This window comes from Oryctolagus cuniculus, chromosome 18 (genome assembly GCF_964237555.1).
Source record: "Oryctolagus cuniculus chromosome 18, mOryCun1.1, whole genome shotgun sequence".
Taxonomy (NCBI): domain Eukaryota; kingdom Metazoa; phylum Chordata; class Mammalia; order Lagomorpha; family Leporidae; genus Oryctolagus; species Oryctolagus cuniculus.
The window spans coordinates 7,293,410-7,319,898 of NC_091449.1; the positions used below are offsets into that span (position 1 = coordinate 7,293,410).

The 26,489-nt window shown below is 66.0% G+C and overlaps 2 protein-coding genes and 1 long non-coding RNA gene across 11 annotated transcripts in view; 2 read left to right on the forward strand and 1 right to left on the reverse strand.

Annotated features, from left to right (window-relative positions):
- The window catches only part of SHANK1 (SH3 and multiple ankyrin repeat domains 1), a 45,274-nt gene extending 24,184 nt beyond the window's left edge, over nucleotides 1-21,090 (forward strand). For 3 of the 5 annotated variants that reach the window (XM_070062980.1, XM_070062979.1, XM_070062982.1), the window contains 10 exons: nucleotides 493-575; nucleotides 770-894; nucleotides 1,743-1,878; nucleotides 2,054-2,134; nucleotides 2,665-2,688; nucleotides 2,911-2,979; nucleotides 3,140-3,258; nucleotides 13,262-13,358; nucleotides 13,758-16,872; nucleotides 18,059-21,090. In XM_070062980.1, coding sequence (XP_069919081.1) covers nucleotides 493-575; nucleotides 770-894; nucleotides 1,743-1,878; nucleotides 2,054-2,134; nucleotides 2,665-2,688; nucleotides 2,911-2,979; nucleotides 3,140-3,258; nucleotides 13,262-13,358; nucleotides 13,758-16,872; nucleotides 18,059-18,776 — 4,567 coding nt within the window. In that variant the 3' untranslated portion in view covers nucleotides 18,777-21,090. The other 2 variants (XM_070062983.1, XM_070062981.1) reach the window with 2 other exon arrangements.
- On the reverse strand, nucleotides 20,615-25,330 carry C18H19orf81 (chromosome 18 C19orf81 homolog). 5 transcript variants are annotated; one of them, XM_070062987.1, is made up of 6 exons: nucleotides 25,247-25,330; nucleotides 24,634-24,701; nucleotides 23,097-23,169; nucleotides 22,884-23,004; nucleotides 22,180-22,313; nucleotides 20,615-21,403 (listed from the first exon to the last, which is right to left on the reverse strand). In XM_070062987.1, exons 2-6 carry the CDS (start codon nucleotides 24,698-24,700, stop codon nucleotides 21,208-21,210), a joined length of 591 nt encoding a protein of 196 aa, XP_069919088.1. In that variant the 5' UTR covers nucleotide 24,701; nucleotides 25,247-25,330; the 3' UTR covers nucleotides 20,615-21,207. The 5 variants fall into 5 exon arrangements, with proteins under 5 accessions (XP_069919088.1, XP_069919086.1, XP_069919085.1 ...); XM_070062985.1 differs by having other exon boundaries at nucleotides 25,234-25,330; XM_070062984.1 differs by having other exon boundaries at nucleotides 24,638-24,701; nucleotides 25,205-25,315.
- LOC138846634 (uncharacterized) lies at nucleotides 21,575-24,271 on the forward strand. Its single transcript, XR_011384173.1, has 3 exons — nucleotides 21,575-22,298; nucleotides 22,900-22,994; nucleotides 23,498-24,271. It is a non-coding gene; the product is annotated as an uncharacterized lncRNA (long non-coding RNA).
- Nucleotides 25,331-26,489: the final 1,159 nt, after the last annotated feature.

The following is a 26,489-nucleotide window of genomic DNA, read 5'->3' on the forward strand; positions in this document are numbered from 1 at the left end:
CTTGGCTCCGTATCTGGAGCTGAGGATGGGAACGGACTTGGGCTGAGTGCATGCTGTGTGTCAGGCACCATGCCACGTGTGTGTGACCCCCACTGCACCGCCCGGCGACCTCACCGGGGGGTGCAGGTGCGTGACCACCCCCGCTCCCCCGTGAAACTAAGGCACAGAAGCCCAAAACCGAGCTCAAGGTCACAGGCAGGAAGTGCCTGGCAGGGATGGAAGCCAGGCCGTCTGGCAATCCGGAGGCTTCCGCCCCCCCCCCACCCCGGGCGCCTACTTGCTGAATGGAGGGGTGGTGGATGCATGGATGGATGAATGAGGCCAGAGTGAGTGGGAGGGTGTGCTCCTGGCTCCTGGCGGGGCTGCCGCGGGCTCTGGCACACGCCGCGAGTGGGCCCCGCCCAGGCAGGGGCTGGGGCCAGAGGGCCGCGGGTGGGGCCCCGGCTCCTGTCTCCTGATCCCTTCTCCGCCCCCTCCCGTCCTCCCTGCCAGTGATTACATCATTAAGGAGAAGACCGTGTTGTTGCAGAAGAAGGACAGCGAGGGGTTTGGGTTCGTGCTCCGGGGGGCCAAGGGTGAGTGGCCAGCCGGGGTGGGGGTGAGAGACGGGCCCTGTGGCGGGGAGGGAGGCCAGGGGAAGGGACCCCAGTCCGCCTTGCGGTCCGCCCCCGGGGTGCTGGTCCCTCCGTGACTTGGGTCTGAGCCCCGTCCCCTGCTCGGCCTCTCCGCCCCCTCCCCTCCGACCCCGCCGGCTCCTCCCCGTCTGCAGCGCAGACCCCGATCGAGGAGTTCACCCCCACCCCGGCCTTCCCGGCGCTGCAGTACCTCGAGTCGGTGGACGAGGGTGGTGTGGCATGGCGCGCAGGACTGCGGATGGGAGACTTCCTCATCGAGGTGAGGCCCCGCCCCTGCTCCCCAGGACCCCAAACCGGAGCCCCTCAGGAGGAGGCCAGCTCCAGGGTCCCCTCTGCCCCTCAGCAATGCCGTCTAAAGGCCTTTCCAAAACCTCTCGAGAGAGTGGCACAGAGATGCTCTGAACATGCACACGCGTGTGCACTTATGCACACATGTACAGTGCATGCACACACACACAACACATGGACACATACATATGCACACACACTGGCATACAGCACTCACAGTGCACATATCCACATACATACACACATTCACATGCACGCACTCACATGTTCACACACCTACACACATGCACACAACACATGCATATGTCGACACACACATGCATATGTCCACCCGCATGCACACACATGCTTATGTCCACATGCACACACACGCACACACATGCACACAGGCACACACATGCACGTGTCGACACACATGCACACATGCATATGTCCACACATGCATATGTCCACACATGCACACAAACAACACAATAACATGCATATTCCCACAAGCACATGCACACACCTGCACATCCATGTACACACAACACTTGTATGTGCCCACACACACCTGCACACACCCAGCACATGGACATGCTGACACACATGCAGTGAGCACATGCCTATGTCCAAACACACACGCACACATGACACATTCATATATGTCCACACGTGTGCACACATATGCGTACACACACACGTGCAACATGTGCACACACAGCGCTGGAGGACAAGGAGGGCGGAGAATTGGGTGTGCAGACCCTGGGGCCTGCAGTTACGGGGCCGGGAGGAGTGGTGAGGAGAGGGCCCGGGCCCTCACCGGCGCCTGTGCCGCAGGTGAACGGGCAGAACGTGGTGAAGGTCGGCCACCGGCAGGTGGTGAACATGATCCGCCAGGGCGGCAACACGCTGATGGTCAAGGTGGTGATGGTCACCAGGCACCCGGACATGGATGAGGCCGTGCACAAGAAAGGTGCTCCCCCCCCCCCCGCCGTGTGGCCAGAACACGACCCTGGGAGCCCTGGAGGCCATGCCCACTGCCCACCCCCACCCCCGGGGAGGAGCCGAGGCAGGGGGGGCTTGGCCTGCTGGCGGGGCCGGGGGCTTCTCTCTGCGCTGCTGAAGCCTCCCCGTCCGTCGCCTTGCAGCGCCCCAGCAGGCCAAGCGGCTCCCGCCCCCAGCCATCTCCCTGCGTTCCAAGTCCATGACCTCAGAGCTGGAGGAGATGGGTGAGCCCGCGGGGGCTGCTGGGGCCCAGGGCCGAGGAGGGGGAGGGGCGGGGGCTGGACATCCCCTGGGTTTGTTAGTGTCGTTAGTGACCAGGGTCCTCGTCCTCCTCCTGTCCCAGTCCGTGGGGTCGGCCTGCCCGGCCTGCGTGCGTGTGTGTCTCTGGGAAAGGGGGTGTCTGAGAGGCGGCTTTGTCCTCCTGTGTCCTCGTCTCTCTGTCGGGGGCTCCCCCAGGGTCTGTGTGTGCCCCCCTCTCCCCCGTCTGCCGGCTTCCTCCGGGCCCCTCCGGCTGCCTCTCACCCCCTCTCCGAGCCCGGTCCTACATCTCTCCTTTCACTGGAACTCTCTGAGCCCCTGCAGACAGGGCCGAGTGGACCTTGGGGGTCCAGGCACCCCTGACAGGGGGCGGGCGGGCAGCTGGAGCCCCGCACCCGCCCGGGCCCTGAGGGAGGCGGGCGTTCCAGAGAGGGCCCCTGCCCACCCCTGCTGTCCTAACTCTTGGCTCCTCTGCTGCCTCTCCCCCCCGGGCTAGTCTGCCCCTGGAAGAAGAAAAGTGGTGAGTGGGTACAGGACTGGCGGGAGGGACCCCCGTCTCCCGACCCCGCCGGCGGGCTCGCCCCTCCCCGACCCCGGCCCCTCACGGCTCCACTCGCGCCTGCGCACGCACGCCGGCCACGCTCACTGGCCGCACCCGCCGCCGGCCACGCCGCTGGCCGAGCCCGGTCCGCCCCGCCGCCAGAGGGCGTCCTTGAGCTTCATCCGTGTCCTTTGCCCGCAGAATATGAGCCGCAGCCGGCGCCGGTGCCCAGCATGGAGAAAAAGCGGACCGTGTATCAGATGGCTCTCAGTAAGCTCACCCAGCCCTGACCCCTGGCCGCGTGGTCCCTGCCACCCCCTGGTGCCGCCACCCTCAGCCTGGCTGCTGGGGTCGCAGCAGGTGCTCTGTGGGCTTCCCGGGGCGCTCACAGCACACTTCACATCCCTGCGTCCCCACCCCTCTCCCTAAGACAAACTGGACGAAATCCTGGCCGCGGCTCAGCAGACCATCAGCGCGAGCGAGAGCCCGGGACCCGGCGGCCTCGCGTCTCTGGGAAAACACCGGCCCAAGGGCTTCTTTGCCACGGAGGTAGGCGGCCTGGGGTGGGGGGCCGGGCCTCCATTGCTCTCCCCTGCGGCCTTCCGGACACCCCGGTCCCTGGAGGGCCTCCTCCCTCCTGTTCTCACCCCAGACCCCACCTGTCTCCTTTCCCTGCTCCGCGATGTGGCAGACGGAGACCTGCGGCGTCACAGGGGCTCAGCTCAGCAGGGGGCGGTTATTAAGACATTGACCCTGGTCTGTCCCCGCTCCACCACTGCCAGGGGCCGCCCTCCAGGGGGTGCGGGTCGTGTTCGGGATGCTGTTTTGGGTGGACTCTCTTAGTCTTTGGAAGCATCCTGGTGGGCATGCCCAGCTGGTAGCCCATTTACAGAGGGGACGGTTGAGGCTTAGAGAGAGAGAGAGAGAGAGCCAGGGCTTCAACGCAGGCAGGCCGGTGCCTGGACGCGGTGCCCAGCTGCAGCCCTGGGTCTTCTGTGGGACTCTGCTGCCCCCTCACCGGGCTGTGCCCTTGGCTAAGCAGCACCAGCTGCCCCTCACATGGCCTCTCCATGAGCGCTTCTTCTGTGCCCAGGCCCTGCCCTCCTCGTGGCCACCTGTGGCCACGGGGCCACCGACTCTGAAACTGGGCCCATTGCCTTTTAGGGGACGTGGAATCCTTTAGCAGGCTGTGCCACCTCAGGAGGGTACAGCGCTTCCGATCAGGAGAGACCCCAAGCTACTCTGAAACACAGTCATCAAAATACTGTTACAAAGCAGAACTTGCCATGCCATAATGCAGGGGTCCGCGACTTTTTGTCAGCACGCTAGACGGCACGAGCTGGGAGCGGAAATATCTAGAATTTCTGCCGGGGACACAGCTGGGATGGGCGGGGCTGGCCGCCTACGCCCTTAATGGAGGAAAGGGTTGGACGGTAGTGAAAAAAATGTTTTAGAGATTTATTTATTTATCTGAAAGGCAGAAGTGAGAGAGAGAGAGAGAGAGAGAGAGAGAGAGAGAGAGAGATTTTCCAGCCATTGGTTCACTCCAGTTGGCTGGACCAGTCCAAAGCCAGGAGCCAGAAATTCCATCAGGGTCTCCCATGTGGGTGCAGGGGCCCAAGCACTTGGGCCGTCCTCCACTGCTTTCGTAGGCCCATTAGCAGGGAGCTGGATCAGAATTGGAGCAGCCGGGACTCGAACCGGTGCCCGTATGGGATGCCGGCATCACAGGAGGTGGCCATACCTGCCGCACCACAGCGCCGGCTCAGGAGGGTAGTGAAAATACGCTGTTTTATTCCTGCCCGGAGAGTCCAGGCCCCCTGCCGTCTGTCCGCAGCCCCACCAGAGTGAGACCCGGCTCTGGGGTAAGAGTGGCAGACACGCTTCGTGCCTGGCCTCTGGAATTCTCCCTGGGCTCCACTCTGTCCCGAGGAGTCTGAAGCCTATGTGGCTCTGGGGTCCTCTTCTCTGCCCGCCTGCCCCCGGGGTCAGCGTGAGGATCGGACGGGCAGGCAGGGCTGGTAGGAGTCAGGCAGGTGCAGGTTCCAGCCCCAACTTCTCCGCCTCCCAGTGCCACGCTGGGCTGTGCTGCGCCCTCTCTCTGCATCCGAGAAGTGGGGCCGCGGCCGACCCAGCTGGCCCTCGGGACGATGCTAAGAGCAGGTTCCTAGCAGATGGGGGCATCTTCTTCCCCCCCTTTCCTCGTCTTAGAGGTGTTCCCCGGGGCAGGTGCTTCCCCCATCCTCCAAAACACTCGCCCTGGAGCCACTTGAGATTTCATATCTGGCTCTCGGGGTCACCTGGGGACACTGGCCAGAGTCAGTCCTGCCACTTCTTCTTGTCCAGTCCCCTCTTCTGCCTCTTGCTCCAGTCCGCTTGTAGCCTGTGCTTGAATGCCTCTGAACACCAGGCGCTCACCACCTCCTGTGGCAGTTATGTGGACAGGGTTCTAGAAAACTCTTCTTTTTAAGAAAATATTTTATTTATTTGAAAGGCAGAGGCAAGGAGAGAGAGAGAGACAGAGATATTCCATCTGCTGGGTCACTCCCCAAATGACCGCAATGGCCAAGGCAGGGCCAGGCCAATAGCCAGGAGCCAGGAACCCCCATCTGGGTCTCCCATGTGGATGGCAGGGGCCCAATCACTTGGGTCATATTCTACTGCTTTCCCAGGCGCATTAGCAGGGAGATGGATAGGAAATGGAGCAGCTGGGGCTTGAACCGGCGCCCATGTGGGATGCGGACGCTGCAGGTGGTGGCTTTACCCACTGCACCATGATGCCGGCTTCTAGCAAGTTCTTCCCTAGGTGGAGGTGAAATGCACACATACACCCCACTCCCCACCCCGCCCCGCAGCTGCCGCCCCCCGCCTTTTGCCACTGTCTTCTCCTCTTGTGATCTCTGTCTTTACAATTCCTTGGCAAACTTCCCCACCCTGGAGGGAGAGCGAGGGCGCCCCCACTTGGCAAACAGAAAAGGGAGTGGGGGGGGCACAGCCGATTTGCCCCAGGGTCTCTTCCCTGCCCCAGGCTTCCAGCTCCGCCCTGAGACAGCCGACCCCATCTGACCTACACTCTGGAGTGGCAACATCGCCTGCTCACCGAGAGGCGAGTGGACCCCAGCATCAGCATTCCGGGGGCCCGTCAGGTGTCCCGTCCCCAGGTGCACCTGCTTCCCGCTGTGTGGAGTCAGCCTCACTCCCCGTTCCCCGTTCACTCCCGGCAAGCGAGGGTCCAGCCGCCATCCCCCCCCCATCGAGAGCCACACGGCTGGCATCTCGTCGTGCCAGTGCACTGTGCCATGGTTCCCCAGTGGCAGGGCCAGGGCCGCTGTGACCCACCTTGGGGACGCCCGCTGTGCCTGGGCGTGAGCTACGTGCCATCGGCTGTGAGTTCACTTCTGGAAACAAACGACCAGAACTACCCGTTCCCCAGGGGCACGGCTCTTTGCCGTGTCGCTGTCCCTGTGCCGTAGGGGGTCAGCAGCCTCCCAGCCTCCAGCCCCTCCTGCACACACCAGGAGCACCTCCCTGTCCAGTCCCAAGCTGCCCACCGCTGCAGACACCGCGCAGTGTCTCTAGCTGAGACTGCCCCACACCATGGGGGGTGGGGGAGAGGTTGTCCTCTCGGGCCCCCCGTAGTTGTCACCCCTGCCTCCCTCCCCCATCTGGATCCAGCCCTCTCCTCCCTCAACTCCCCTTCCTGGGGCTGTAGGTCCCCCTCCCTTGCATCATCGGGTGCATCTTTTGTTCCTCATCTCAGAAACTGTAATTCACGCACACGCAGATCCAAATCTCCACTTCCTCTAAGCTGATGCGCTGCTTTAGACCACAGTACTTCACGTCCCTGAGCCTCAGTTTCCTGTTCTGTAAAATGGGGCTGGAGGGGTGGGCGCTGGGGCGCAGTGGGTTCGGCTGCAGCTTGGGACGCCAGCATCCCACACCCGGCACCAGTTCGAGCCCTGGCCCCTCTGCTTCCGACCCAGCTCCCTGCGAACGCGGCTGGGAGGCAGCAGACGATGGCCCAAGCACTTGGGTCCCTGCCACCCATGTGGGAGACCCTCCATGGAGCTCCTGCCTCCTGCTTTTGGCCTGGCCCAGCCCTGGCTGCTGTAGGCATTTGGGGAGTGAACCAGTCTGTCTGTCTGTCTGTCTGTCTCCTCCCCCTCCCCCATTGCTCTGCACTTCAAGTAGATAAAAATGAGCATTTTTTAAAATGGGTCCGAAGCTGGCCCGCCTCGTTCTGACGAGGATCAAGTGAGATTAACTCCCGCACGGTGAGCTCTCGAGAGACACGGAGCTCCTCGGGAGAGGAGCTGGAGACCCCTCAGTGCCTCACCGTGAGCCCTGGGTGCAGCCAGGGGGTCCCACAAGCCCCCGGGGTCTCTGATCACACAGTAGGACAAGTCCCGATGTCATTCATTCCACAAAGCACAGGGCACGCGGCAGGTGCCCGGCAGCCTCAGTGGTAGCCCGACCTGTGGGAGCTCAGACCCCCACGGGACCCAGGAGCTTCAGAGACCCCACCCCCACCCCACAGGTCGGCCCAAGCCACCTGCCCCTCCCCCTCCCCCAGGTTCTTCCCTCCTGTGTCCGGGAGGCCACGGTCGGTCGGTCACTTATCCTGCAGGGGGCGGCCCTCCTCAGGTCATTTGTCCATGAAGGGTCACTTTGTGGCTGTGAACTTAGACCGTCCCCCCAGCCCCCTCCCCGCTGGGGTGGGGCTCTCCATGCCCTTCCTGCCCCGGTCTTCGCCACCCTCTGAGTGGAGACCCTGCCGCCCGTCCATGGCCCCCATCACTGCCGGGCCTTGTTCTCTCCTCTCTCCAGCCATGCAGGCTCGCTCAGCTCAGACCCCCTGCACCCAGGCCAGAGGTGGGACTTCTAGGGTCAGGTGTGCACAGTGGGCAGGAGCAGAGTGCAGGATGTGAACACTGAGAGATTTATGTCCAGGATGCACTTTGTGTCCATCCTGGGGGCAGCGGAGGGGAGACCCAGGTGCCAGCAGTGGGCGGAGCCCAGGGGCCAGCTCAGGGCACCCCTTGGGTTGAGTCTCCTCTTAGGGTTCCGCTGCCCCCACCTGCCCCTGTGCGCGACCTGGCTTCTTCAGCTGCTGCCTCCTCTGCCCACTCGCTGATCCCCTAAGAGCCGCCAGCCCCCTCCAGCAGGCCCTGCGTGTCTGTGGCTGCAGCCGTCCCCTCCATCCCGCTCGTCCGGGGCTGCCTCTGCGGAGCACCCCCGCTTCCCTGCTGTGTCCCCCCATCTTTGTCTCTCCCATCTGGACGCCCATTTCTGTCTCTCTCCTCATCTGTCATTCTTCCCATCTACCTTGAAAATCAGTGGAAGAGGCGACGGAAGGGTACGCTCTGAGAGGGGGCGTTTGGTGGCTGAGTTCCCTGGGCTGAAGACCCGGTTCTGGCTCCCGGCTCCAGCACCCTGTAATGTCAAGATGGGGTCCCTGCCACCCTCGGGAAAGGCCTGGGTCGAGTTCCCTGCCCCTGGCTTCCGTCTGCCAGGGGCGTTTTGGGCATTTGGGGAGTGAACCAGACGACAGGAGCTCTCTGGCTTTGCTTACTCTTTAAATAATGCGTATTTTTTTAAAAATATTTATTTTGGTGCAGAAAAATCTTGAAATCCATGCATAGAGAGGGTCTTCAAAAAGTGCATGGAAATGTGTATTTGGAAAATAGTGTGCATGGATTTAAAATTTTTTGCAGCAAAATAAACTTATCTTTTTATTTCCATTTTCCACAAACTCGTGCCCTGGTCCCTCTGCCTCTCTGTCCCCATGTCTGCCTCCCCACCTCTGCCTCTGTCCCCTTCACACCTCCCGGGGGCCCTCTCCCCCCGCACAAACCCCCTGGGCGCTTTGTCCAGCCTGGCCCAGCACCGGCTCATGGAGGAGTCGCCTGCCTGGCAGCCGGTGACGTCACGCTCGTCTGCGCGCTGCGATTGGCTCGCTGCCCGTCCGTTGCGGGAGCTCTGCCCGTAGCGTCGCTAGCGGGACCTCCCCCCGGGGGGCCGCCACTGCTCATTCAGACTTTCCCAATGCCACACGAACTCCTGTTTTGACCCTTCCCCTGCCGCATCCAAGCGTCTTTCTCCATTGGCGAACAGGAGCCTCCCCACCAGGCCACCCTCACCCTGCTGTCACTCTGACCAGGTCCCTTGCCCACCCTGACCACGCCCCCATGCTCCCGACCCCGTGGCTGTCACTCAGCTCCCCGCCCTCTGAGTCCCGCCTCCTTCCCCACTGGCCATGTGCCCGTCTCTCCATCTCTCCGACCCCCCACTTCCTCCCACCCTCTCGCTGGCACCCAGCTCGGCCCTCTCCTCGCTCGCTGGCCCTCAGGACAAGGCCCGTGTGGGCTGTGATCCCAACCCCTTTCCTGATCGCCAGGCTGGGTCCAGTCAGCTTAGGGCCGGTGCAGTGCGCCCCCCCCCCCACCCTGGACGCTTGCTTGGCCTAAGCGGAAGGCGAGGAGAGAAACAGGGAGACAGGACAGAGGAGCCCAGGACAGGCGGGGCGGGGCCCCCAGGGCTTCCCCACTCTGGTCGGGTCTTCCTTGGCTTCCTTCAGTGAGTCTGTCATTGAAGCGCAGGGTTGAGAGAGGGAGAGGGAGACAGAGAGAGTCTTCCATCCAGTGGTTCACTCCCCACATGGCTGCAGCGGCCGGAGCAGGAGCTTCAACCGGGTGGCCCTCGTGGGTGCAGGGGTCCAAGCACGTGGGCCACCTTCGGCTGCTTTCCCTGGCACGTTAGCAGGGGGCTGGATGGGAAGTGGAGCAGCAGCCAGGACAGGTCCTGACACTGCAGGCAGTGGCCTTGCCCGCTACACCACGGCGCTAACCCCCAGTCCTTCATTTGTACAAACATTCGCTGGGCACCTACTGTATGCGGGACCTGCTGGGAGGGTGTAGAAGTGGGTCAGAGAGACAAGGCCTCCTCCCTGAGTAAGTTACGTGGGGGTGGTGGACTGTAGCAGAACTGGGTTCTGCTGTATATGACAGAACCCCCCAAATAACCGTGGCTTGACAAGATAAGTGGGTCTTTCTCACTCGTGTTCGAGAAATCTGAGAGCAGGGGTCTCGGGCAGGACGGCCACCTCTGTGATCTTTTTTTTTTTTTAATTGACAGGCAGAGTGGACAGTGAGAGAGAGAGACAGAGAGAAAGGTCTTCCTTTGCTGCTGGTTCACCCTCCAATGGCCGCCGCGGCCAGCGCACTGCAGCCGGTGCACCGCGCTGATCCGATGGCAGGAGCCAGGTGCTTCTCCTGGTCTCCCATGGGGTGCAGGGCCCAAGCACTTGGGCCATCCTCCACTGCACTCCCTGGCCACAGCAGAGAGCTGGCCTGGAAGAGGGGCAACCGGGACAGAATCCGGCGCCCCGACCGGGACTAGAACCCGGTGTGCCGGTGCCGCAAGGCGGAGGATTAGCCTAGTGAGCTGCGGCGCTGGCCGGCCTCTGTGATCTTGAAGAGTGAGGGCCTTTCTCACTGTATCTGGTCACAGAGTGGCCTCACGGCCACTATGGCAGAGTTAGAGTGAGGAGAGACAGAGCCGCTTCACTCCCCAAATGTTTGCGACGGCCGGGGCTGGTCTAGGCAGAGCCAGGAATTTGGAACTTCATCCTGTCTCCCGTGTGGGTGGCAGGAGCCCAAGTACTCAGGCCGTCCTCCACTGCTTTTCCAGGGAGCTGGACTGCAGGTGGAACAGCTGGGACCCGGACCGGTGCTCATATGGGACCCTGGCATTGGAAGCAGCGGCTTCACCTGCTGCCCCTGACTGTCTTCTTTTAAATTGTTCTCCCTTTCTTGTCCAACTCTTACCTCCACCTGACCCGTTTTGTATTTTTCTAATGTATTTTTTTAAAAGATTCTATTTCATTTATCTGAAAGACACAGTTACAGAGAGAGGTAGAGACCGAGAGGTCTTCCATCTGCTGGTTCACTCCCCCAGATGGCCGCAATGGCCAGAGCAGGCCAGATCTGAAGCCAGGAGCCTCTTCTGGGTCTCCCACAGGGGTACAGAGGCCCAAGCATTTGGGCCATCTTCCACTGCTTTCCCAGGCCATAGCAGAGAGCTGGATCGGAAGTGGAGCAGCCGTGACTAGAACCGGCACCCATATGGGCTGCTGGTGCTTCAGGCCAGGGCTTTAACCCACTGCCACAGCGCCATCATCCCATATGGGCGCCAGTTCGAGTCCCGGCTGCTCCACTTCCCATCCAGCTCTCTGCTATGGCCTGGGAAAGCAGTGGAAGATGGCCCAGGTCCTTGGGCCCCTGCACCCATGTGGGAGAACCCAGAAGAAGCTCCTGGCTCCTGGCTTTGGGTCAGCGCAGCTCTGGCTGTTGTGGCCAATTGAGGAGTGAAGCAATGGATGAAAGACTCTCTCTCTCTCTCTCTCCCTCTGCCTTTCAAATAAATAAATATATTTTTTAAAATGAATGATGGAGAGTAGAGACAGAGAGAGGTCTTCCATCCACTGGTTCACTCCCCAAATGGCCGCAACAGCTGGAGCTCGGCTAATCCTAAGCCAGGAGCCAGGAGCCAGGAGCTTCCTCTGGGTCTCCCACGTGAGACCCAAGGGCTTGGTCCATCATCCACTGCCTTCCCAGGCATTAGCAGGAGGCCGGATGGGAAGCTGAGCAGCTAGGGCTGGAACCAGGCCCTCCAGTGTGGGGTGGAGGTGTAGCCGGCAGTGGCTCAACCGGCTGGACCGCAGCGCCCACCCCTTGCTAACATACTTGGTTTAGGGCCTGCCTGCCCTGCGTGTGTCTGATCTGTAGCCTTCAGAGCAGTTCCTGGCCCAGAGCAGGTGCTCAGTAGATATGTGTGGAACGAATGAATGAGTGAGGCAAGTGAGGAGATAAGCGGTCCTGACCCAGGGAGGGGACAGCAGGGAGAGGGCTGGCCTGGGCCCTAGAACTTCCTGTGATGGTGATGATGCCATGTGAGTCTGCCCTGGCCTGGGTCCGAGGAATGGGATCTTAACTCATCGGCATTTTCTTCTGGCTAGTGGCTCCCTGGTGGGACAGCGTGGGGACACTGGTGACAGGGCAGAGCACAGGGCGTGGGGGAATGGGGCACTGGGTGTGCGCTGAGGGCCCGGGGCAGGGAATTCAGAGAGCTGCTGGGCGAGGAGGGGGTGTGGCAGGAGGGGAGGGGGCTTCATCCTGAGGGGGTTTCTTTCTCTGCCCTTTTGGTCTCGAAGCTGGAGAAGGGAGAGATGCGGGGCCCTCTGGCAGGCTCAGCTGCTCATTCCCCGGGTGCTGTCTGTGGGGACCGGGGCTCAGCAAGGACCCAGACGCACAAAGCCTTGAGGGAGGTCCCACTCTGACTCCCTGAGCCTTGGACGCTTGTGTAGTGATGAGCACTTTCTTCTTTAGAAAAAAAAAAAAAGAATTGATATTTTACAATGGTGTTTCTACGAAGATGAATATTACCCAGGCTGCATTGCATTCATTTTTAAATTTTAAATTATTTATGTATTTGAAAGGCAGAGAGACAGAGAGAGAGAGAGACATCTCCCATCTGCTGGGTCACTCCCCCGAAACACCTGGACCAGCCAAACCTGGCGGCTGGAAACTCCATCAGGGTCTCCCTGGCAGCTGGAAACGCCATCAGGGTCTCCCACATGGGTGGCAGGGACCCAAGCACCTCCACCTGCTGCCTCCCAGGGTGCACGTTGGCAGGACGCTGGGGCTGCGGCTCAGCACTGGCTTTGGGACGCAGGCGTCCCAAGCTGCATCGGGACTGCTGTGCCAAGCAGGGGCCCCTCGGGTTGTTTCCTTCTGTTTTCTCCCCTAAGAGCATCGTGGGCCCAAGACGGTAGCCACGATGGCCGGGATTAAAGTCATCCCTGTCTTCGAGGGTTTCCCTGCCCGTGGGGAGCAGTGAGGGGAGCCTTTGCGGTGACGAAACAGGACGGGGACATGCAGGGGACGGTGGCAGGGGCCGAGCCGCTCTCCCCAAGGAGGGGGCATTTGATAGGGAACTTGTGCCGATGAGGGAAGCCAGTGCAGAGACCAGAACCTGGGACCCGCAGGTGTTTTCAAGGGAGGGGGCACTGGAGGAGAAGGAAGAGGTGGGACCCAGCTGGAGACGGAGCAGGGGCTGGGTCACACGGGGTGTCTGGGTGGGGTTTCCTGGAATAGGAGCCGGAACGGGGGTTCTGGTGGCCAGGGTCTGCTGAGGAGGGATCTTGCAGGGGGTGGGGGGTGGGGGTGGCAGGAGGGCAGAAGTGGCGTCTGCTGGGGCGTGGGAATGCTGCCTGCCTGCACCCCCGGTGCCCGGCCGCTGTGCGCCCTGGCCGTGAGGGACACGGGGGCTGCCCACTGAAGCCGGGCGCTTCTCCCAGCAGTGGGGGCGGGAGCGGCGACCCGTCCTGGGGCTCTGGACGGGGGCTGGCACCCGTGGGCTTGCATGCCGGGGGTGTGGGTTTAGATCCCCTGGACGAGGGCGTGCTCTCCCGGGGAGGCCGCGCGCCCTTGCGCCCTGGCTGAGCTTTCTCTGCTGTCTTCTCTCTCTCTCCCCGCCGGCTGCCGCCCCGAAGTCGAGCTTCGATCCCCACCACCGCTCCCAGCCCAGTTACGAACGCCCGTCTTTCCTGCCCCCGGGACCTGGGCTTATGCTCCGGCAGAAATCCATCGGTAGGCCGCCCCCGGGGGCAGGCGCGGGGCGGGCGGGAGAGGCTAGCGGGCTGGCAGGTGTTCTCCTGTCCCTGTCCGTGGCTTCCTGGCTCTGGGCCTTGGGCGATGGAGAAAGCCCGAGGGGACAACTCAGCACGCGCAGGCGCAGGCGCACACCCTGCGCCTCCGTGCGTTGGGCACGAGCGCCCCCTGATGTCTCGGGGAGGAAGCGCGGCTGCACTTGGCACCGCTGGTGGCGGAGTGGTGCGCCAGGAGCGCCGGGCCAACCTCCGCCAATCGCTTGGCGCATCCCGGGCGCCACTGTCACTCTTGCTCTAAGGCACTGGCCAGCAGGGTCAGCACACGCCCCCGCCCCCACCGCCCTCCATCTCGTGTCTCTCCCCCTACCCCCACCCCCAGGGGCCGCAGAAGACGAGAGACCCTACCTGGCACCCCCGGCCATGAAGTTCAGCCGCAGCCTGTCCGTGCCCGGGTCCGAGGACATCCCCCCGCCGCCCACCACGTCCCCCCCCGAGCCCCCCTACAGCACCCCGCCCGCCCCCTCCTCCTCGGGCCGCCTCACCCCCTCCCCGCGGGGAGGCCCCTTCAACCCCGGCTCGGGCGGCCCCCTCCCAGCCTCTTCCCCGGCGTCCTTCGACGGACCCTCGCCTCCGGACGGCCGCGCGGGGGCCCGAGACAAGAGCCTGTACCACGGCGGGCCCCTGCCGCCCGCGCACCACCTGCCACCGCACCACCACCACCACCACGCGCCGCCCCCGCAGTCCCACCACCACCACGCCCACCCTCCGCACCCGCCGGAGATGGAGACCGGCGGCTCCCCCGACGACCCCCCGCCCCGCCTGGCCCTGGGGCCGCAGCCCAGCCTACGCGGCTGGCGGGGCGGCGGGCCCAGCCCGACGCCGGGGGCCGCGTCGCCGTCCCACCACGGCGGCGGCGGCGGCAGCGGGGCTGCGGGCGGCGGCGGGGGCTCCCCGCAGGCGCCGGCCCTGCGCTACTTCCAGCTGCCCCCGCGGGCGGCCAGCGCGGCCATGTACGTGCCGGCGCGCTCGGGCCGCGGCCGCAAGGGCCCGCTCGTCAAGCAGACGAAGGTGGAGGGCGAGCCGCAGAAGGGCGGCCTCCCGCCCGCCGCGTCGCCCGCGTCCCCGCAGCCGCCGCCCGCCGCGGCCGCGCCGTCGGAGAAGAGTTCCATCCCCATCCCCACCATCATCATCAAGGCGCCGTCCACCAGCAGCAGCGGCCGCAGCAGCCAGGGCAGCAGCACCGAGGCCGAGCCCCCGACGCAGCCCGAGGCCGCGGGCGGCGGCTCCGCGCCCAGCCCCGCGCCGGCCGCGTCGCCGGTGCCGCCGCCGCCGTCGCCCGCGCCCGCGCCCGCCTCGCCCAGCGGCCCGGCCACCCTGGACTTCACCAGCCAGTTCGGCGCGGCGCTGGTGGGCGCGGCGCGCAGAGACGGCGGCTGGCAGAACGAAGCCCGCCGGCGGTCCACGCTCTTCCTGTCCACCGACGCGGGCGACGACGAGGGCGGCGACGGCGGCGGGCTGGGCGCGGGCGCGCCCCCGGGGCCCCGCCTGCGCCACTCCAAGTCCATCGACGAGGGCATGTTCTCGGCCGAGCCCTACCTCCGGCTGGAGTCGGCGGGCGCGGGCGGCGGCGCGGGAGGCTACGCGGGCTACGGGGCCGGCAGCCGCGCCTACGGGGGCGGCGCGGGCGGCGGCAGCAGCGCGTTCACCAGCTTCCTGCCCCCGCGGCCCCTGGTCCACCCGCTCACCGGCAAGGCCCTGGACCCAGCCTCGCCTCTCGGGCTGGCCCTGGCCGCGCGCGAGCGGGCGCTGAAGGAGTCCTCGGAGGCCGGCGGCGGCGCCCCGCAGCCCCCTCCCAGGCCCCCGTCGCCCCGTTACGAGGCCCCGCCGCCCACCCCGCACCACCACTCGCCCCACGCCCACCACGAGCCGGTGCTGCGGCTCTGGGGGGCCCCGCCGCCCGACCCTGCCCGCCGCGAGCTGGGGTACCGGGCGGGGCTGGGCGGCCCGGAGAAGTCCCTGCCGGCCAGCCCGCCCGCGGCCCGGCGCTCCCTGCTGCACCGTCTGCCGCCTGCCGCTCCCGGGGTCGGGCCCCTCCTGCTGCAGCTGGGGCCCGAGCCCCCGGCGCCGCACCCCGCCGTCAGCAAGGCCTGGCGGTCCGCGGCCGCCGACGAGCCCGAGCGGCTGCCCCTGCACGTGCGGTTCCTGGAGAACTGCCAGCCCCGCGCGCCCGCCCGGCCGCCGTCGGAGGACGGGCCGGGGGTCCCGCCGCTCAGCCCGCGCCGCTCCGTGCCCGCCTCGCCCACGTCCCCGCGGGCCAGCGAGGAGAACGGGCTGCCGCTGCTCGTGCTGCCGCCGCCCGCGCCGTCGGTGGACGTGGAGGACGGCGAGTTCCTGTTCGTGGAGCCGCTGCCCCCGCCCCTGGAGTTCTCCAACAGCTTTGAGAAGCCCGAGTCGCCCCTCACACCTGGGCCCCCGCTCCCGCTGCCCGACCCGCCCGCCCCGGCCGCGCCCCTGCCCCCCGCGCCGCCCCCCGCCGCCGCCACCGCCGCCGCCGCGCCCGCCCCGCCCGCCCTGGACTCCACCGCGTCCAGCCTGACGTCCTACGACAGTGAAGTGGCCACGCTGACCCAGGGGGCCCCCGCCGCTCCCGGGGACCCCCCTCCGCCGGGCCCGCCCGCGCCTGCGCCGCCCGCGCCGCCCGCCCCGCAGCCCGGCCCGGACCCCCCGCCCGGCACGGATTCGGGCATTGAGGAAGTGGACAGTCGAAGCAGCAGCGACCACCCGTTGGAGACCATCAGCAGCGCGTCCACGCTGAGCAGCCTGTCGGCGGAAGGGGGCGGCAGCGCCGGCGGCGGCGGAGGCGGCGGCAGCGCGGCTGTGGCCAGTGGGCCGGAGCTTCTGGACACCTACGTGGCCTACCTGGACGGCCAGGCCTTCGGGGGAGGCAGCACCCCTGGCCCACCGTACCCCCCGCAGCTCATGACTCCTTCCAAGCTGCGGGGCCGGGCCCTGGGGGCCGGCGGAGGCCTACGGCCTGGTCCCACTGGGGCACTTCGAGACCCTGTCACCCCCACCAGCCCCACCGTGTCGGTGGCAGGGGCTGGCGCCGACGGGCTGCTGGCCCTGACCGGCTGCTCAGGACCCTCCGCGGCGGGCGTGGCCGGCGGTCCCGTGGCCGTGGAGCCGGAGGTGCCGCCGGTGCCCTTGCCGGCTGCCTCCTCCCTACCCCGGAAGCTGCTACCCTGGGAGGAGGGCCCGGGCCCCCCGCCGCCGCCCCTGCCGGGGCCCCTGGCCCAGCCGCAGGCCTCCGCCTTGGCCACCGTGAAAGCCAGCATCATCAGCGAACTCAGCTCCAAGCTCCAGCAGTTCGGAGGCGCCTCGACGGCCGGCGGCGCTCTGCCCTGGGCGCGCGGAGGCAGCGGGGGAGGCGGGGACGGCCACCACGCGGGAGCCAGCTACGTCCCCGAGAGAACGTCTTCCCTGCAGCGGCAGAGGTGAGCGCGCGCGGGCGGCCATCGCGGGGAACGGGGTTCAGCAGGAGCGCCCCCAACTGCGCGCCCCCTTTCTGGACCTTGGAATCTGAGGGGGAGGAGCCGATGGGCGCGCCTGTTAGGGCCCACAGAGCAGGGGAAGAGGTGTTGCTTTTTCCCCCACCTCTTTGTGCATCGCTAGAGTTCACCTTAATTCTGAGAGATGCGGGGTCTGGGGGCCTTGGAGGTCTTGGCTTAGCTTTGCTAAACACCCTGAACTATTCTGGCGGAGCCCAAGAAGCCGAAGTGATTCGTGTATCCCCTGCTCTGGGGTGAGGGAGGCCGCACGCACGGCGCAGCCGCCACGGAGCCTCCCCGCCTGGCCGGCGAGGGGTTAAGGACCCACAGCAACCATCCCGGGGGGGTGGGGAGTATGCCATGCCGTTAGCGGTCGGTCAGAGGTCTCTCGCGGTACTGGGTGAGCAGAGGAGTGGAGGTAGGCGGCCAGCAGAGCAGCCGGGCAGAGGGACAGCCGGTGCAAAGGCCCTGAGGTGGGCCCGTGCTGGAGAGAGCTAAAGGGATGAGGGGAACATTTTCCTCCCCTTGTTTCTTCTCTCTTTCATCTCCCTCTCTTCATCTCTCTCTCTCTCTCTCTGTCCCCTACCCCCTTCCATCTCTCTCCCCCTGGACACACACCCTCTTTGTTCCTCTCTCACTGTCTCCCCGTCTTCCACCCCGCTACCACGGCCGTAACCCCAAAGGCAGTATAGAGTAGTGGTTAAGAGCTCAGACCTCGGTGCCATATGACCCGGGCTCTGCCACTTCCTGGCTGTGTGTCCTTAGGCAAGCTGCTCGACCTCTCTGTTCCCGGCACCGGGGCTGTCGTGGGGGTGACACTGAGATGTGGTAACCTAGAGCACTTAGAACCATGCCTGGCACACGTGAGCAGCAGTGAGCGGCGGCGATGATGATTCTGATCACTTAATGTCTCTTTTTCTCTCATCTCTCTCCTGTCCGCACATCTGTCCTCTCCCTCTGCCTCTGTCGGCGCCGTCTCATCCCCGGCCCCGCCCATCTCTCGGCCCCGCTGTCCTCTGGCTCTGCGCCCCTGTCCTTTCTCCCTGTATCTGGACCTCCGCCTGTTTCTCACCCGCTGCCCTCGCCCCCACGCCCCTCTCCTCGGCCCGCCCGCCCCCTTGTCACCTTCCAGACTCTCCGAAGACCCCCAGTCCTCGCTGCTCTCCAAACCAGTCAGCAGCCTGTTTCAGAACTGGCCCAAACCGCCTCTGCCGGCGCTCCCCACCGGAAGCGGGGTCCCCCCTTCGGCCGCGGCTGCTGCAGGGGCCACCTCACCCTCGGCCTCCTCCTCCTCCACGGCCGCCCGCCACCTCCAGGGCGTGGAGTTCGAGATGCGGCCGCCGCTGCTCCGCCGGGCCCCCAGCCCCTCGCTGCTGCCCGCCTCGGAGCACAAGGTCAGCCCTGCGCCCAGGCCCTCGTCGCTGCCCATCCTGCCTTCCGGACCCCTCTATCCGGCCCTCTTTGACATCCGCGGCTCCCCCACGGGCGGGGCAGGGGGCTCGGGAGACCCCTTCGCCCCCGTGTTCGTGCCGCCGCACCCGGGGATTTCCGGGGGCCTGGGAGGAGCCTTGTCGGGGGCGTCCCGCTCCCTGTCGCCGACCCGCCTGCTGTCCCTGCCCCCGGACAAGCCTTTCGGCGCCAAACCTCTGGGCTTCTGGACCAAGTTCGACGTGGCCGACTGGCTCGAGTGGCTGGGCTTGGCTGAACACCGAGCCCGGTTCCTGGACCACGAGATCGACGGCTCCCACCTGCCCGCCTTGACCAAGGAGGACTACGTGGACCTGGGCGTGACCAGGGTGGGGCACCGCATGAACATCGACCGGGCTCTCAAATTTTTCCTGGAGAGGTGATGGCTGGCCTGGGCGGACCAGCCCGTCCACAGGACCCTGGAGCCTGCTGGCCTCTTGACCTCTGACCCCGATCCTGTTCTCTCCCTGGGCCAGGGACTCTGCCGAAACTGCGCCCTGCCCTGCCCTGTCTCCCAAGGCCTGAGGCCACCAGGTGGCCCGATGCCAAGGCCGGACACTCGCACCTCACAGGAGGGGGCAGCTGACGCCAGACTGTGTGTGTGTCTGCGTGTGTGAGCTCCGGGAGCGGAGGGGGACCGAGGAATTCCACAGGGGGCTGCAGGAGGCGGCGGGAAGGGTCGATCCCGGGGGGAGGGGACAGACAGAGCCATAGAGGGTCAGCCCTGAGCCTGACTGGGTGGGGCCCGACGCCCCCAGGCCACGGGGAAGGGGGTGCCCTCACATTCCACCACCTGCCACCCCTCTAGCGCCCTTCCCTCCTCCGCTCCGGCTCCCAGCCTCCCGCACGCGCTGCCGCACGCTCCGCCCCCGCCCCGCCCCCGCCCCGCCCCGGCCTGCAGTTTTGCACACGTTCGCCCTCTGGCTGTGTCCGCACACCGCGCGGCGCCGCACTTCCGGCTTGCGAGGCCCGCTCCGCAGCCCAGCACGGCCCGTCCCCGCCCGCGCGCACCTCGCGTCTCCCTCTCGCTCCAGGGCCCCCGCTGTAGCTTCTACACCCCGCCCCCCGCCCTCCCTCCGACCTCACCCCCGGACTCCACCCCCCACTCCTCTGCTCTCTGGACCCATGCTGCAGACACACGTGGGACACACTCTCCCGACCCCGCGCCCTGTTTATCCTGGACCCCCCACCTCCCCGCCCCCGGCGCACCTGCTCTCACCTCCGTCTTTCGCTGAAGCACTCTTCTCAACCCCTAGACCCCTCCTCTTCTCAACCCCCAGACCCTTCCTCCCCGCCCCCAGACCCCTCCTCTTCTCAACCCCCAGACCCTTCCTCCCCCGCTTCCGCCTCCCAAGTGACCCTCCCACACTGTCACTTTTGTCACACCCCCTGCACACCTGCCTCCCTCCTCGCCAGGCCCCGCCCTCGCCCCCTCTCCACGCCGGGCCACAGCCTCCCTCCCCGGGGGCCTTCCCCGCGCCTTGCTCACTCCGGTGACTGCTGCTGCACCTGCCGTCCGCTCCCGGGCCACGTTTCCGTCCCAGGCGGCGTGCCCGGGCTGGGCCAGCCTTTCTCCCCCTCGGCCTTTACTCTTACCTGCCGCCCTCGCTTCTCCTGGCGAGGCGGCTCCACGCACACCTGCGCGTCCGCTCCGCGCTCTACACCCCCCACTCCTCCTGTCCCTGGGCCGCCGCCCCAGCCGCCCCTCGCCCCCTCCGGACCCCTTCCTTCTCTCCCTCCAGCATGGCTCGCTCTCCCGCACGCCGCCCCCTCCCCTTATTCCTGGGGCTTGCGAACTTGAAGCCACCCCTCCCTACCTGAGAGGCCCCCTCTCCTGCTGTGGGTCAAGGGGGGAGGGCACCGCCCTCAGGTCCCCCCCCCGTGTTCAGCTGCCAAAGAAGGGAGCTCCCCCCCAAGCCCATTCCCCCCTCAGCTGCCCCCTACCCCCGATGGGGGGGCGCTCAGTCCATGAGGGGAGGGGGCCGCCCCTCCCCTCACCACGTCAGGGATCTGCGGGGAACCTTGTGGGAGGGTTGTGGGAGGGGGGAGGGGTGGCCAGGAGAGGAGCCCCTACCCGCCCCCTCCCCCTCGGCGGATGCCCCCGGTCCGCAGGGGGCCTGCGCGGCACCTGTCTACCAAGGGCTTGTTCATTCTGGATGGGTGCCGCGGGGTTGGGGAGGGGGGAGGGAGCGGGGAGGGGGGAGGAGAGGCCGGGTGGGAGGGGGGAGGGTCTGGATGGGGGGAGCAGCGCGGGGTGGAGAGACAAAGCAAAAAGAGAAACAATAACATAAGACGAAAATATGAAACAAAAACCCTAGGGACACACACACACACGAAAAAAAAATCCAGAAAAAAAAAAAAACCTGAAATAAAAGCCCGAGAATTGTCTTCCAAGGGGGGTGGGGGAGGAGGAAGAGGAGGCAGACGTCTGGTTGCTGTGGACAGGGCTCGGTCCGCGTAGAGAGCCCCGGCGCCCGGGTCTTTCCTTGGCGGGCCTCAGTGTATCCGTCCAGGGGCTGGGGCCCAGGCGTCCATTTGCAGAGTTGAAGATTGGGGAGGCGGGGTTGTAGTATGGGGGCTCGTCCCTACCCCCCATCACCTCCCTCCCCCTGACTCCCCACCAAGATTTTGCAGAGAGAAATGGCTTTTGTACCAGGTCATTCTTTATAATTAAACTCACAGTATCCACCCCCTCGAGCCGGCCCCGCCTCCTTTCTGGGGAGGCAACGCCCCCTTCCCTCCGGGGCGCGGGGAGGGTCGCCCGCGCCAGACGGGCGGTGCGCAGGCGCAGCCGGGGCCGTCCCCTCCCGCACGTCAGTCTTCCTCGGCCGGTTCCGCCCCCAGGGCCTCGAGCATGCGCCGTCGCACCAGGGCGCGGCGCAGGTGCAGGCGGTAGTCGCCCAGCAGCAGCTCGTCGTGGCGCACGAGCGGGTGCGCGAGCCCGCGGGGGCTGAGCCCGGAGCGCAGCAGGTGCGACCGCGTCTGGAAGTCCAGGACCGTGATGAGCCACCTGCAAGGGGGCGGGGCCGAGGCTGAAGGGCCGACCCTCAGCGCCTCTAACCTAGGCCACGCCCCCAGCCCCCTCACCCAACAGCGCTCTTACCTCGTGGCCCCGGCCCCGCCCCTCTAACCTAGGCCACGCCCCCAGCCCCCTCACCCAACAGCGCTCTGACCTCGTGGCCCAGGCCCCGCCCCCTAACCTAGGCCACGCCCCCAGCTCCGCACCCAATAGCGCTCTTACCTCGTGGCCCAGGCCCCGCCCCCAACCTAGGCCACGCCCCCAGCTCCCTCCCCCAACAGCGCTCTTACCTCGTGGACCCGGCCCGGCCCTAGCGCTTGTAACCTAGGCCACGCCCCCTCAGCGTGCACGCTCTAGGCCCCGCCCACCAGATCCGCTACTCAATCCCGCTCTTACTTTTTTGGCTCCGGCCCCGCTTCCTTACTCCTCTCACCTCGACCCCACCCCTAGCACCGCCTACCCTAGCCGCGCCCCTCGTCGCCCTTATCCAACCGCGCTCTTACCTCGTGGGCCCGGCCCCGCCCCTAGCGCCTCTACCCTAGGCCAAGCCCCCCAAGCGGGCTCCCTCTCGGCCCCGCCCCTCAGCTCGTTACCCAATCGTGCTTACCTAGGCCCCGCCTCCTCTACCCCACCCCTAGCACAGCCTACCATGGCCACGCCTCTCGTCGCCCTTATCCAATCGCGCTCTTACCTAGTGGCCCCTGCCCGCCCCCAGCGCCTCTGGCCCCAGGGCCCGCCCCCTGGCCGCGCTCCCGCCGCGGGCTCACCGGTCCCGGCGGCCTGCGGTGCCACAGATGACGTTCATGTTCTCAAAGCGGATGCTGTCCACGCGCCCGCTCTCCATGGCCCCGGGGAACTCGGCCTCCAGCGCCTCCAGCACCTCCAGGTGGGTGAAGTCCTCCTGCGGAGGGCCGCGGTTGGAGAGGGGCCTCCGCCGGGGGCGCCCTGCTTGCAGCCGGACTGGCGGACTGGCGAGCGCTGGACCGCATCTGCGGAGCCACCCGAGGGGCACGCGGCGCGGGGAACCACGGGGCCCCCGCAGGTGCAAGGGCCCTGCTTCCAGCAGTGCCAGCGCTCGCCAGTCCGCGAATGACCGGGCACCGAGGCCCGCGCGTCCCCAGGTCACGGAAAGCGGCTAGGAGCTCCCTCCCGGGGGCCTCCGCCAGCCCCCGACGCGTGCATTTTAGGGAATGCGGGGCCTGGGGCGGGGGTGACGCCTTGTCCACGTAACACTCAGAAACTTAGATGATCGCTCAGCTGGACAGCACCCGGCTGGACGCCGTGGCCCTGGCCCAAAGAATAGGGGCAGCTACAAGGAGACCGTGAGATCGGTCCCGCTGGGGGAGGGCCGCCTTGGGCATGTGACAGGTGCCGCTGGCCACAGAGAGGACGGGTGGTGTAGTGCAACGAGAAGCTGGGGCCGGGCTTTGCTGGGTGGCCGGTTTGCGCGCCCACCCCCCAGCCGGCTCACCGAGGTCTCCATGCAGAGGCACAGTGGCTGGGCCGCGGGCGGCATGGGGAACTTCCGGATGCAGGGCAGCTCGCGATCCAGGGCCTCGTACTCCGCGATCACCTGCCGCAGGTACTGCTTCCTGGGAAAGGGGCGGCGGGGTGGACAGGTCGGAACTCATCGCCGCCGTCGTGGGGCAGAGGGGCAGAGGTCACGGGGCCAGGGGCCACTCACGAGGATTTGACAGGCCTGCCCAGGCTCCGAGTCGGAGTCTCCTCGGGGGTCTCCAGGTCCACAAGGGGGGCTCCTGGGGAGGGGGAACCCAGGATCAGCTGTGCTGAGCCCACCTGGGCCAAGCAGGTGCTTTTCCTGGAAGCCCCCAGAAAAGCGGTTGTCGCTCAGCTCCGAAGCCCACCCTTCTGTGCCGGCCCTGTAAGGCTGCAGCCGGGGCCCTGCGCTGGGCCCTGGAAGGGGCACTGAGGGCGGACAGCCAGGCAGAAGGAAGCGGAAGGCACTCACTCCATTTTGCTCCCTCTTCCGGCCAGCCTGGCCTGGAGTGTGGACGCGGTGAGCAAGCGCGGTGCCCCGCCTCCCCCGCCCCCACCCCAGGACACCTGCCCTCCTGTCTTCTGTAGCCGCTGCGCTCTGGGCTCTCTGTGTGGCAGAACCTATCCTGAATGACGCCTCGACACGACACAACACTCTGACAATAGTTGATTGAATGCAGCGATATCCCACTTGAACGGGCCTGCAGGCTGTCCCACGGCCCAGGCGGGTGAACAAAACGTGGGCCACGGGAGAAGACACAGCACCTGTTCTGCTGGCCTGGGTCCGCTCGGAAGCCGCCTGCAGGCATGGAGGCCACGGGGGGCGTCCGCTGGCCCAGAGCCGCGCTCACAGCTCGCCCCACGGGCCGCCTCCAGCGCCATGGCTTCCTGCTTGCCCGTCTCCGGAGGGTCCACACCCCTGAGCTGGGGCGGGGAACCCCGGGTCTTTCACCCCCAGTTCCCTCGGGAGCGCCCACCCAGTTCAAACCAGTGCCCCCCAACACTTGTTCGGCAGAGACACCTGGCAAACAATGAAAAAATACCAACGTGGGCGTGGGCGTGGGCGTGCGCTACGCCTGGCTGGTTAGGACACAGGCGCTGGCATCCCATGTGGGCGCCGGTTCGAGTCCTGCCTGAGCCCCTTCCGATCCAGCTCCCTGCTAATTACCGCGCCTAAGGAAGCAGCGGAAGATGGGTCAAATCCTTGAACCCCCGGACCCACGTGGGAAACGCAGATGGAGTTCCAGGTCCTGGCTCTGGGCTGGCCCAGCCTTGGCCATTAGCGCCATCTGGGGAGTGAACCAGCAGATGGACCATCTCTGTCTCTGTAACTCTTTAAAATAAAGAAGGAAGCAAGGTAGGACCACCGTCTCAGAAGCTCTTGTTAAATAGCGCCTGGGGTGAACGTAGGCGTAGGTGGGAGACAGCTGAGGGCACTCAGGGGAGTAGAGCAGGCCCTAGAGCCTCATGGGAAGTGTAGTTCTGCGTTCAGCACATTGGCTGGGGAGCTGCAGGCGCTCATGGGAAACGTAGTTCTGAGTTGAGTCTTGCCCTGCCAGTGCAGAGGCTCATGGGAAATGTAGTTTGAGGCCCGGAGTTGGAAAAGTCGGGGAGGGCTCTGTCCGGGAAATCGGTGAACAGGAGCCTGGAAGGCGCCTCACCGACGGCCAGGATCCCTGGACGACGGAGTTCCCCCCGCCCTCCCCCCATGGCCAGACCCGTACCTGCCTCCCTGTGCAGGCCGGGGTTGCCCTGGGTGGAGGAGCACAGGGTCTCCACCTCTGGCTGCATCCTGGGAAGGCGGGTGGGGGAGGTCTCAGGGGGGCGGCAGGAGAGGCTCCGGCTGGGGCCCCCGCCCCCGCTCCTTCTCCCCGCCGCCGCCGCCGCCGCCGCTGCCTCCTCCCGGGCGAGAAACACGGGGCTGGAGGGCTGCCGCCACGCCACGCGGGTGCCCCTGAGCTCAGGGACGCCCGGGGCGCCCCACTGCCCCGCTTCCTGCCCCCCGGAGCCCCATCGCTCGCTCCCCCTCGCCCCCTCTCGCTCTCCCCACCGCCCCACTCTTTGGCCCGATTTCTCCGCCCTCTTCCTGCCGACTTCTCTCCTGGCTGGCTCCATCTCACCCGGCTCCCGCTCTATCAGTGCCCCCCGCATCTCCCCATCCCGCCGTCCCGCCCACTCCCCACAGCTCTCCGCCCCGCTCTGGCCAGCCCGGCCTCTCTGGGTCTCCCCGCACTCCCTGCTCTCGGCCCCCGGCCTCCTGTCTCCCTCGCTTTTTGGCTAGCCACCGCCCCTGACCTCGGCCATGCCCTTGCTCTCCCACTTGCCCTGCGCTCAGACCCTGCCTCTCGCAGCCCCGGGTTAGACCCAGGCTAGATTCAAACAGAAACGGGGTTCTCGGTGGGCACGGGGCCCGGTTGCCAGGATACGGCCGGGGGGAGGGGCCCACCTGGGGCCTGGGCCCCCCTCCCTTTGCCTCTGCAGAGTGCTGGGCGCGAGCTCTGGGCCCTGCAGCGCCTCTGCATGGCCACCGCCTCTGCCCTGAGTTCGTGCTGTTCCTATCGGCTCCAGGTAGCGGCACCTGGACCTCCACATCACCACCGGAAGAGGGCCTTCCTACTGAAGCTGCGAGGCTGGCCGGAGTCCAGCCACCACGTCCCCACACACGGGGCGAGAGAACTTGCCTTGGTGAGGTTCAGGACGCCTGGATCCAGTGGTGCCTGAAACTCACCCACCCCATACATTCCCTCGCAGGCCTAGATCCGTTTGACCGGAGTTCCTGGCGTTGGTGATTGAAACAAAGCAGGCTTAAAGAGTGTCACTCCATTCTTCCCGGTCCCAACTCCCTCACTTCCTCCTCTCCCCTCCAGCAGCCCCCCCCCCCCCCCCGCCATTTCCCAGCCCTCACACCTTGTCAGTGGCCACGCTGGATCCCTCTGCCCCGAGCCTCTGCCCCTACCTCCCCGCTACACTCCCAGAGGGTGCAGCCGCTCAGACCTCGTCCCGCCCCCGCCTGGGCCCTTGCCGGCCTCCTCCGTATCCCCGCTTCCAGTCAAGGCGAGGCCCCAGTGGGCTCTCAGCACCTTGGACAGCGGTTCAGGCGCTCAGCACGCATCCAAGACTGGCAGGATCTAGCCCCGCCTCCCTCTCCCACCTCACCCCTGCAGACACCGCCCCCTCCCCATGCCTGTGCTGCCACGTGTGTTTTTAAAGATTGGGGGTTGATTTGAAAGGCAGAGTGACAGAGAGAGGGGGAGAGACAGAGGAAAAGGAGATCTTCCATCCGCTTTTTTCCTCGCCCCGAAAGCCTGCAACAGCCAGGGCTGGGCCAATCCATCCTGGTCTCTTGGTGGGGGCCCAAGCACTCGGTTTATCATCTGCTGCTTCTCAACTGCGTTAGAGGACTCTGCTTTGGGGTGTGGGCGTCCCAAGAGGCTTTTTTTTTTTAAGATTTATGTATTTGAAAGGCAGAGTTACATAGAGGCAGAGGTAGACATAGAGAGAGAGAGAGAGAGAGAGAGAGAGAGAGAGAGAGGTCTTCCATTCACTGGTTCAGTTGACTGGAGCTGCATCAATCTGAAGC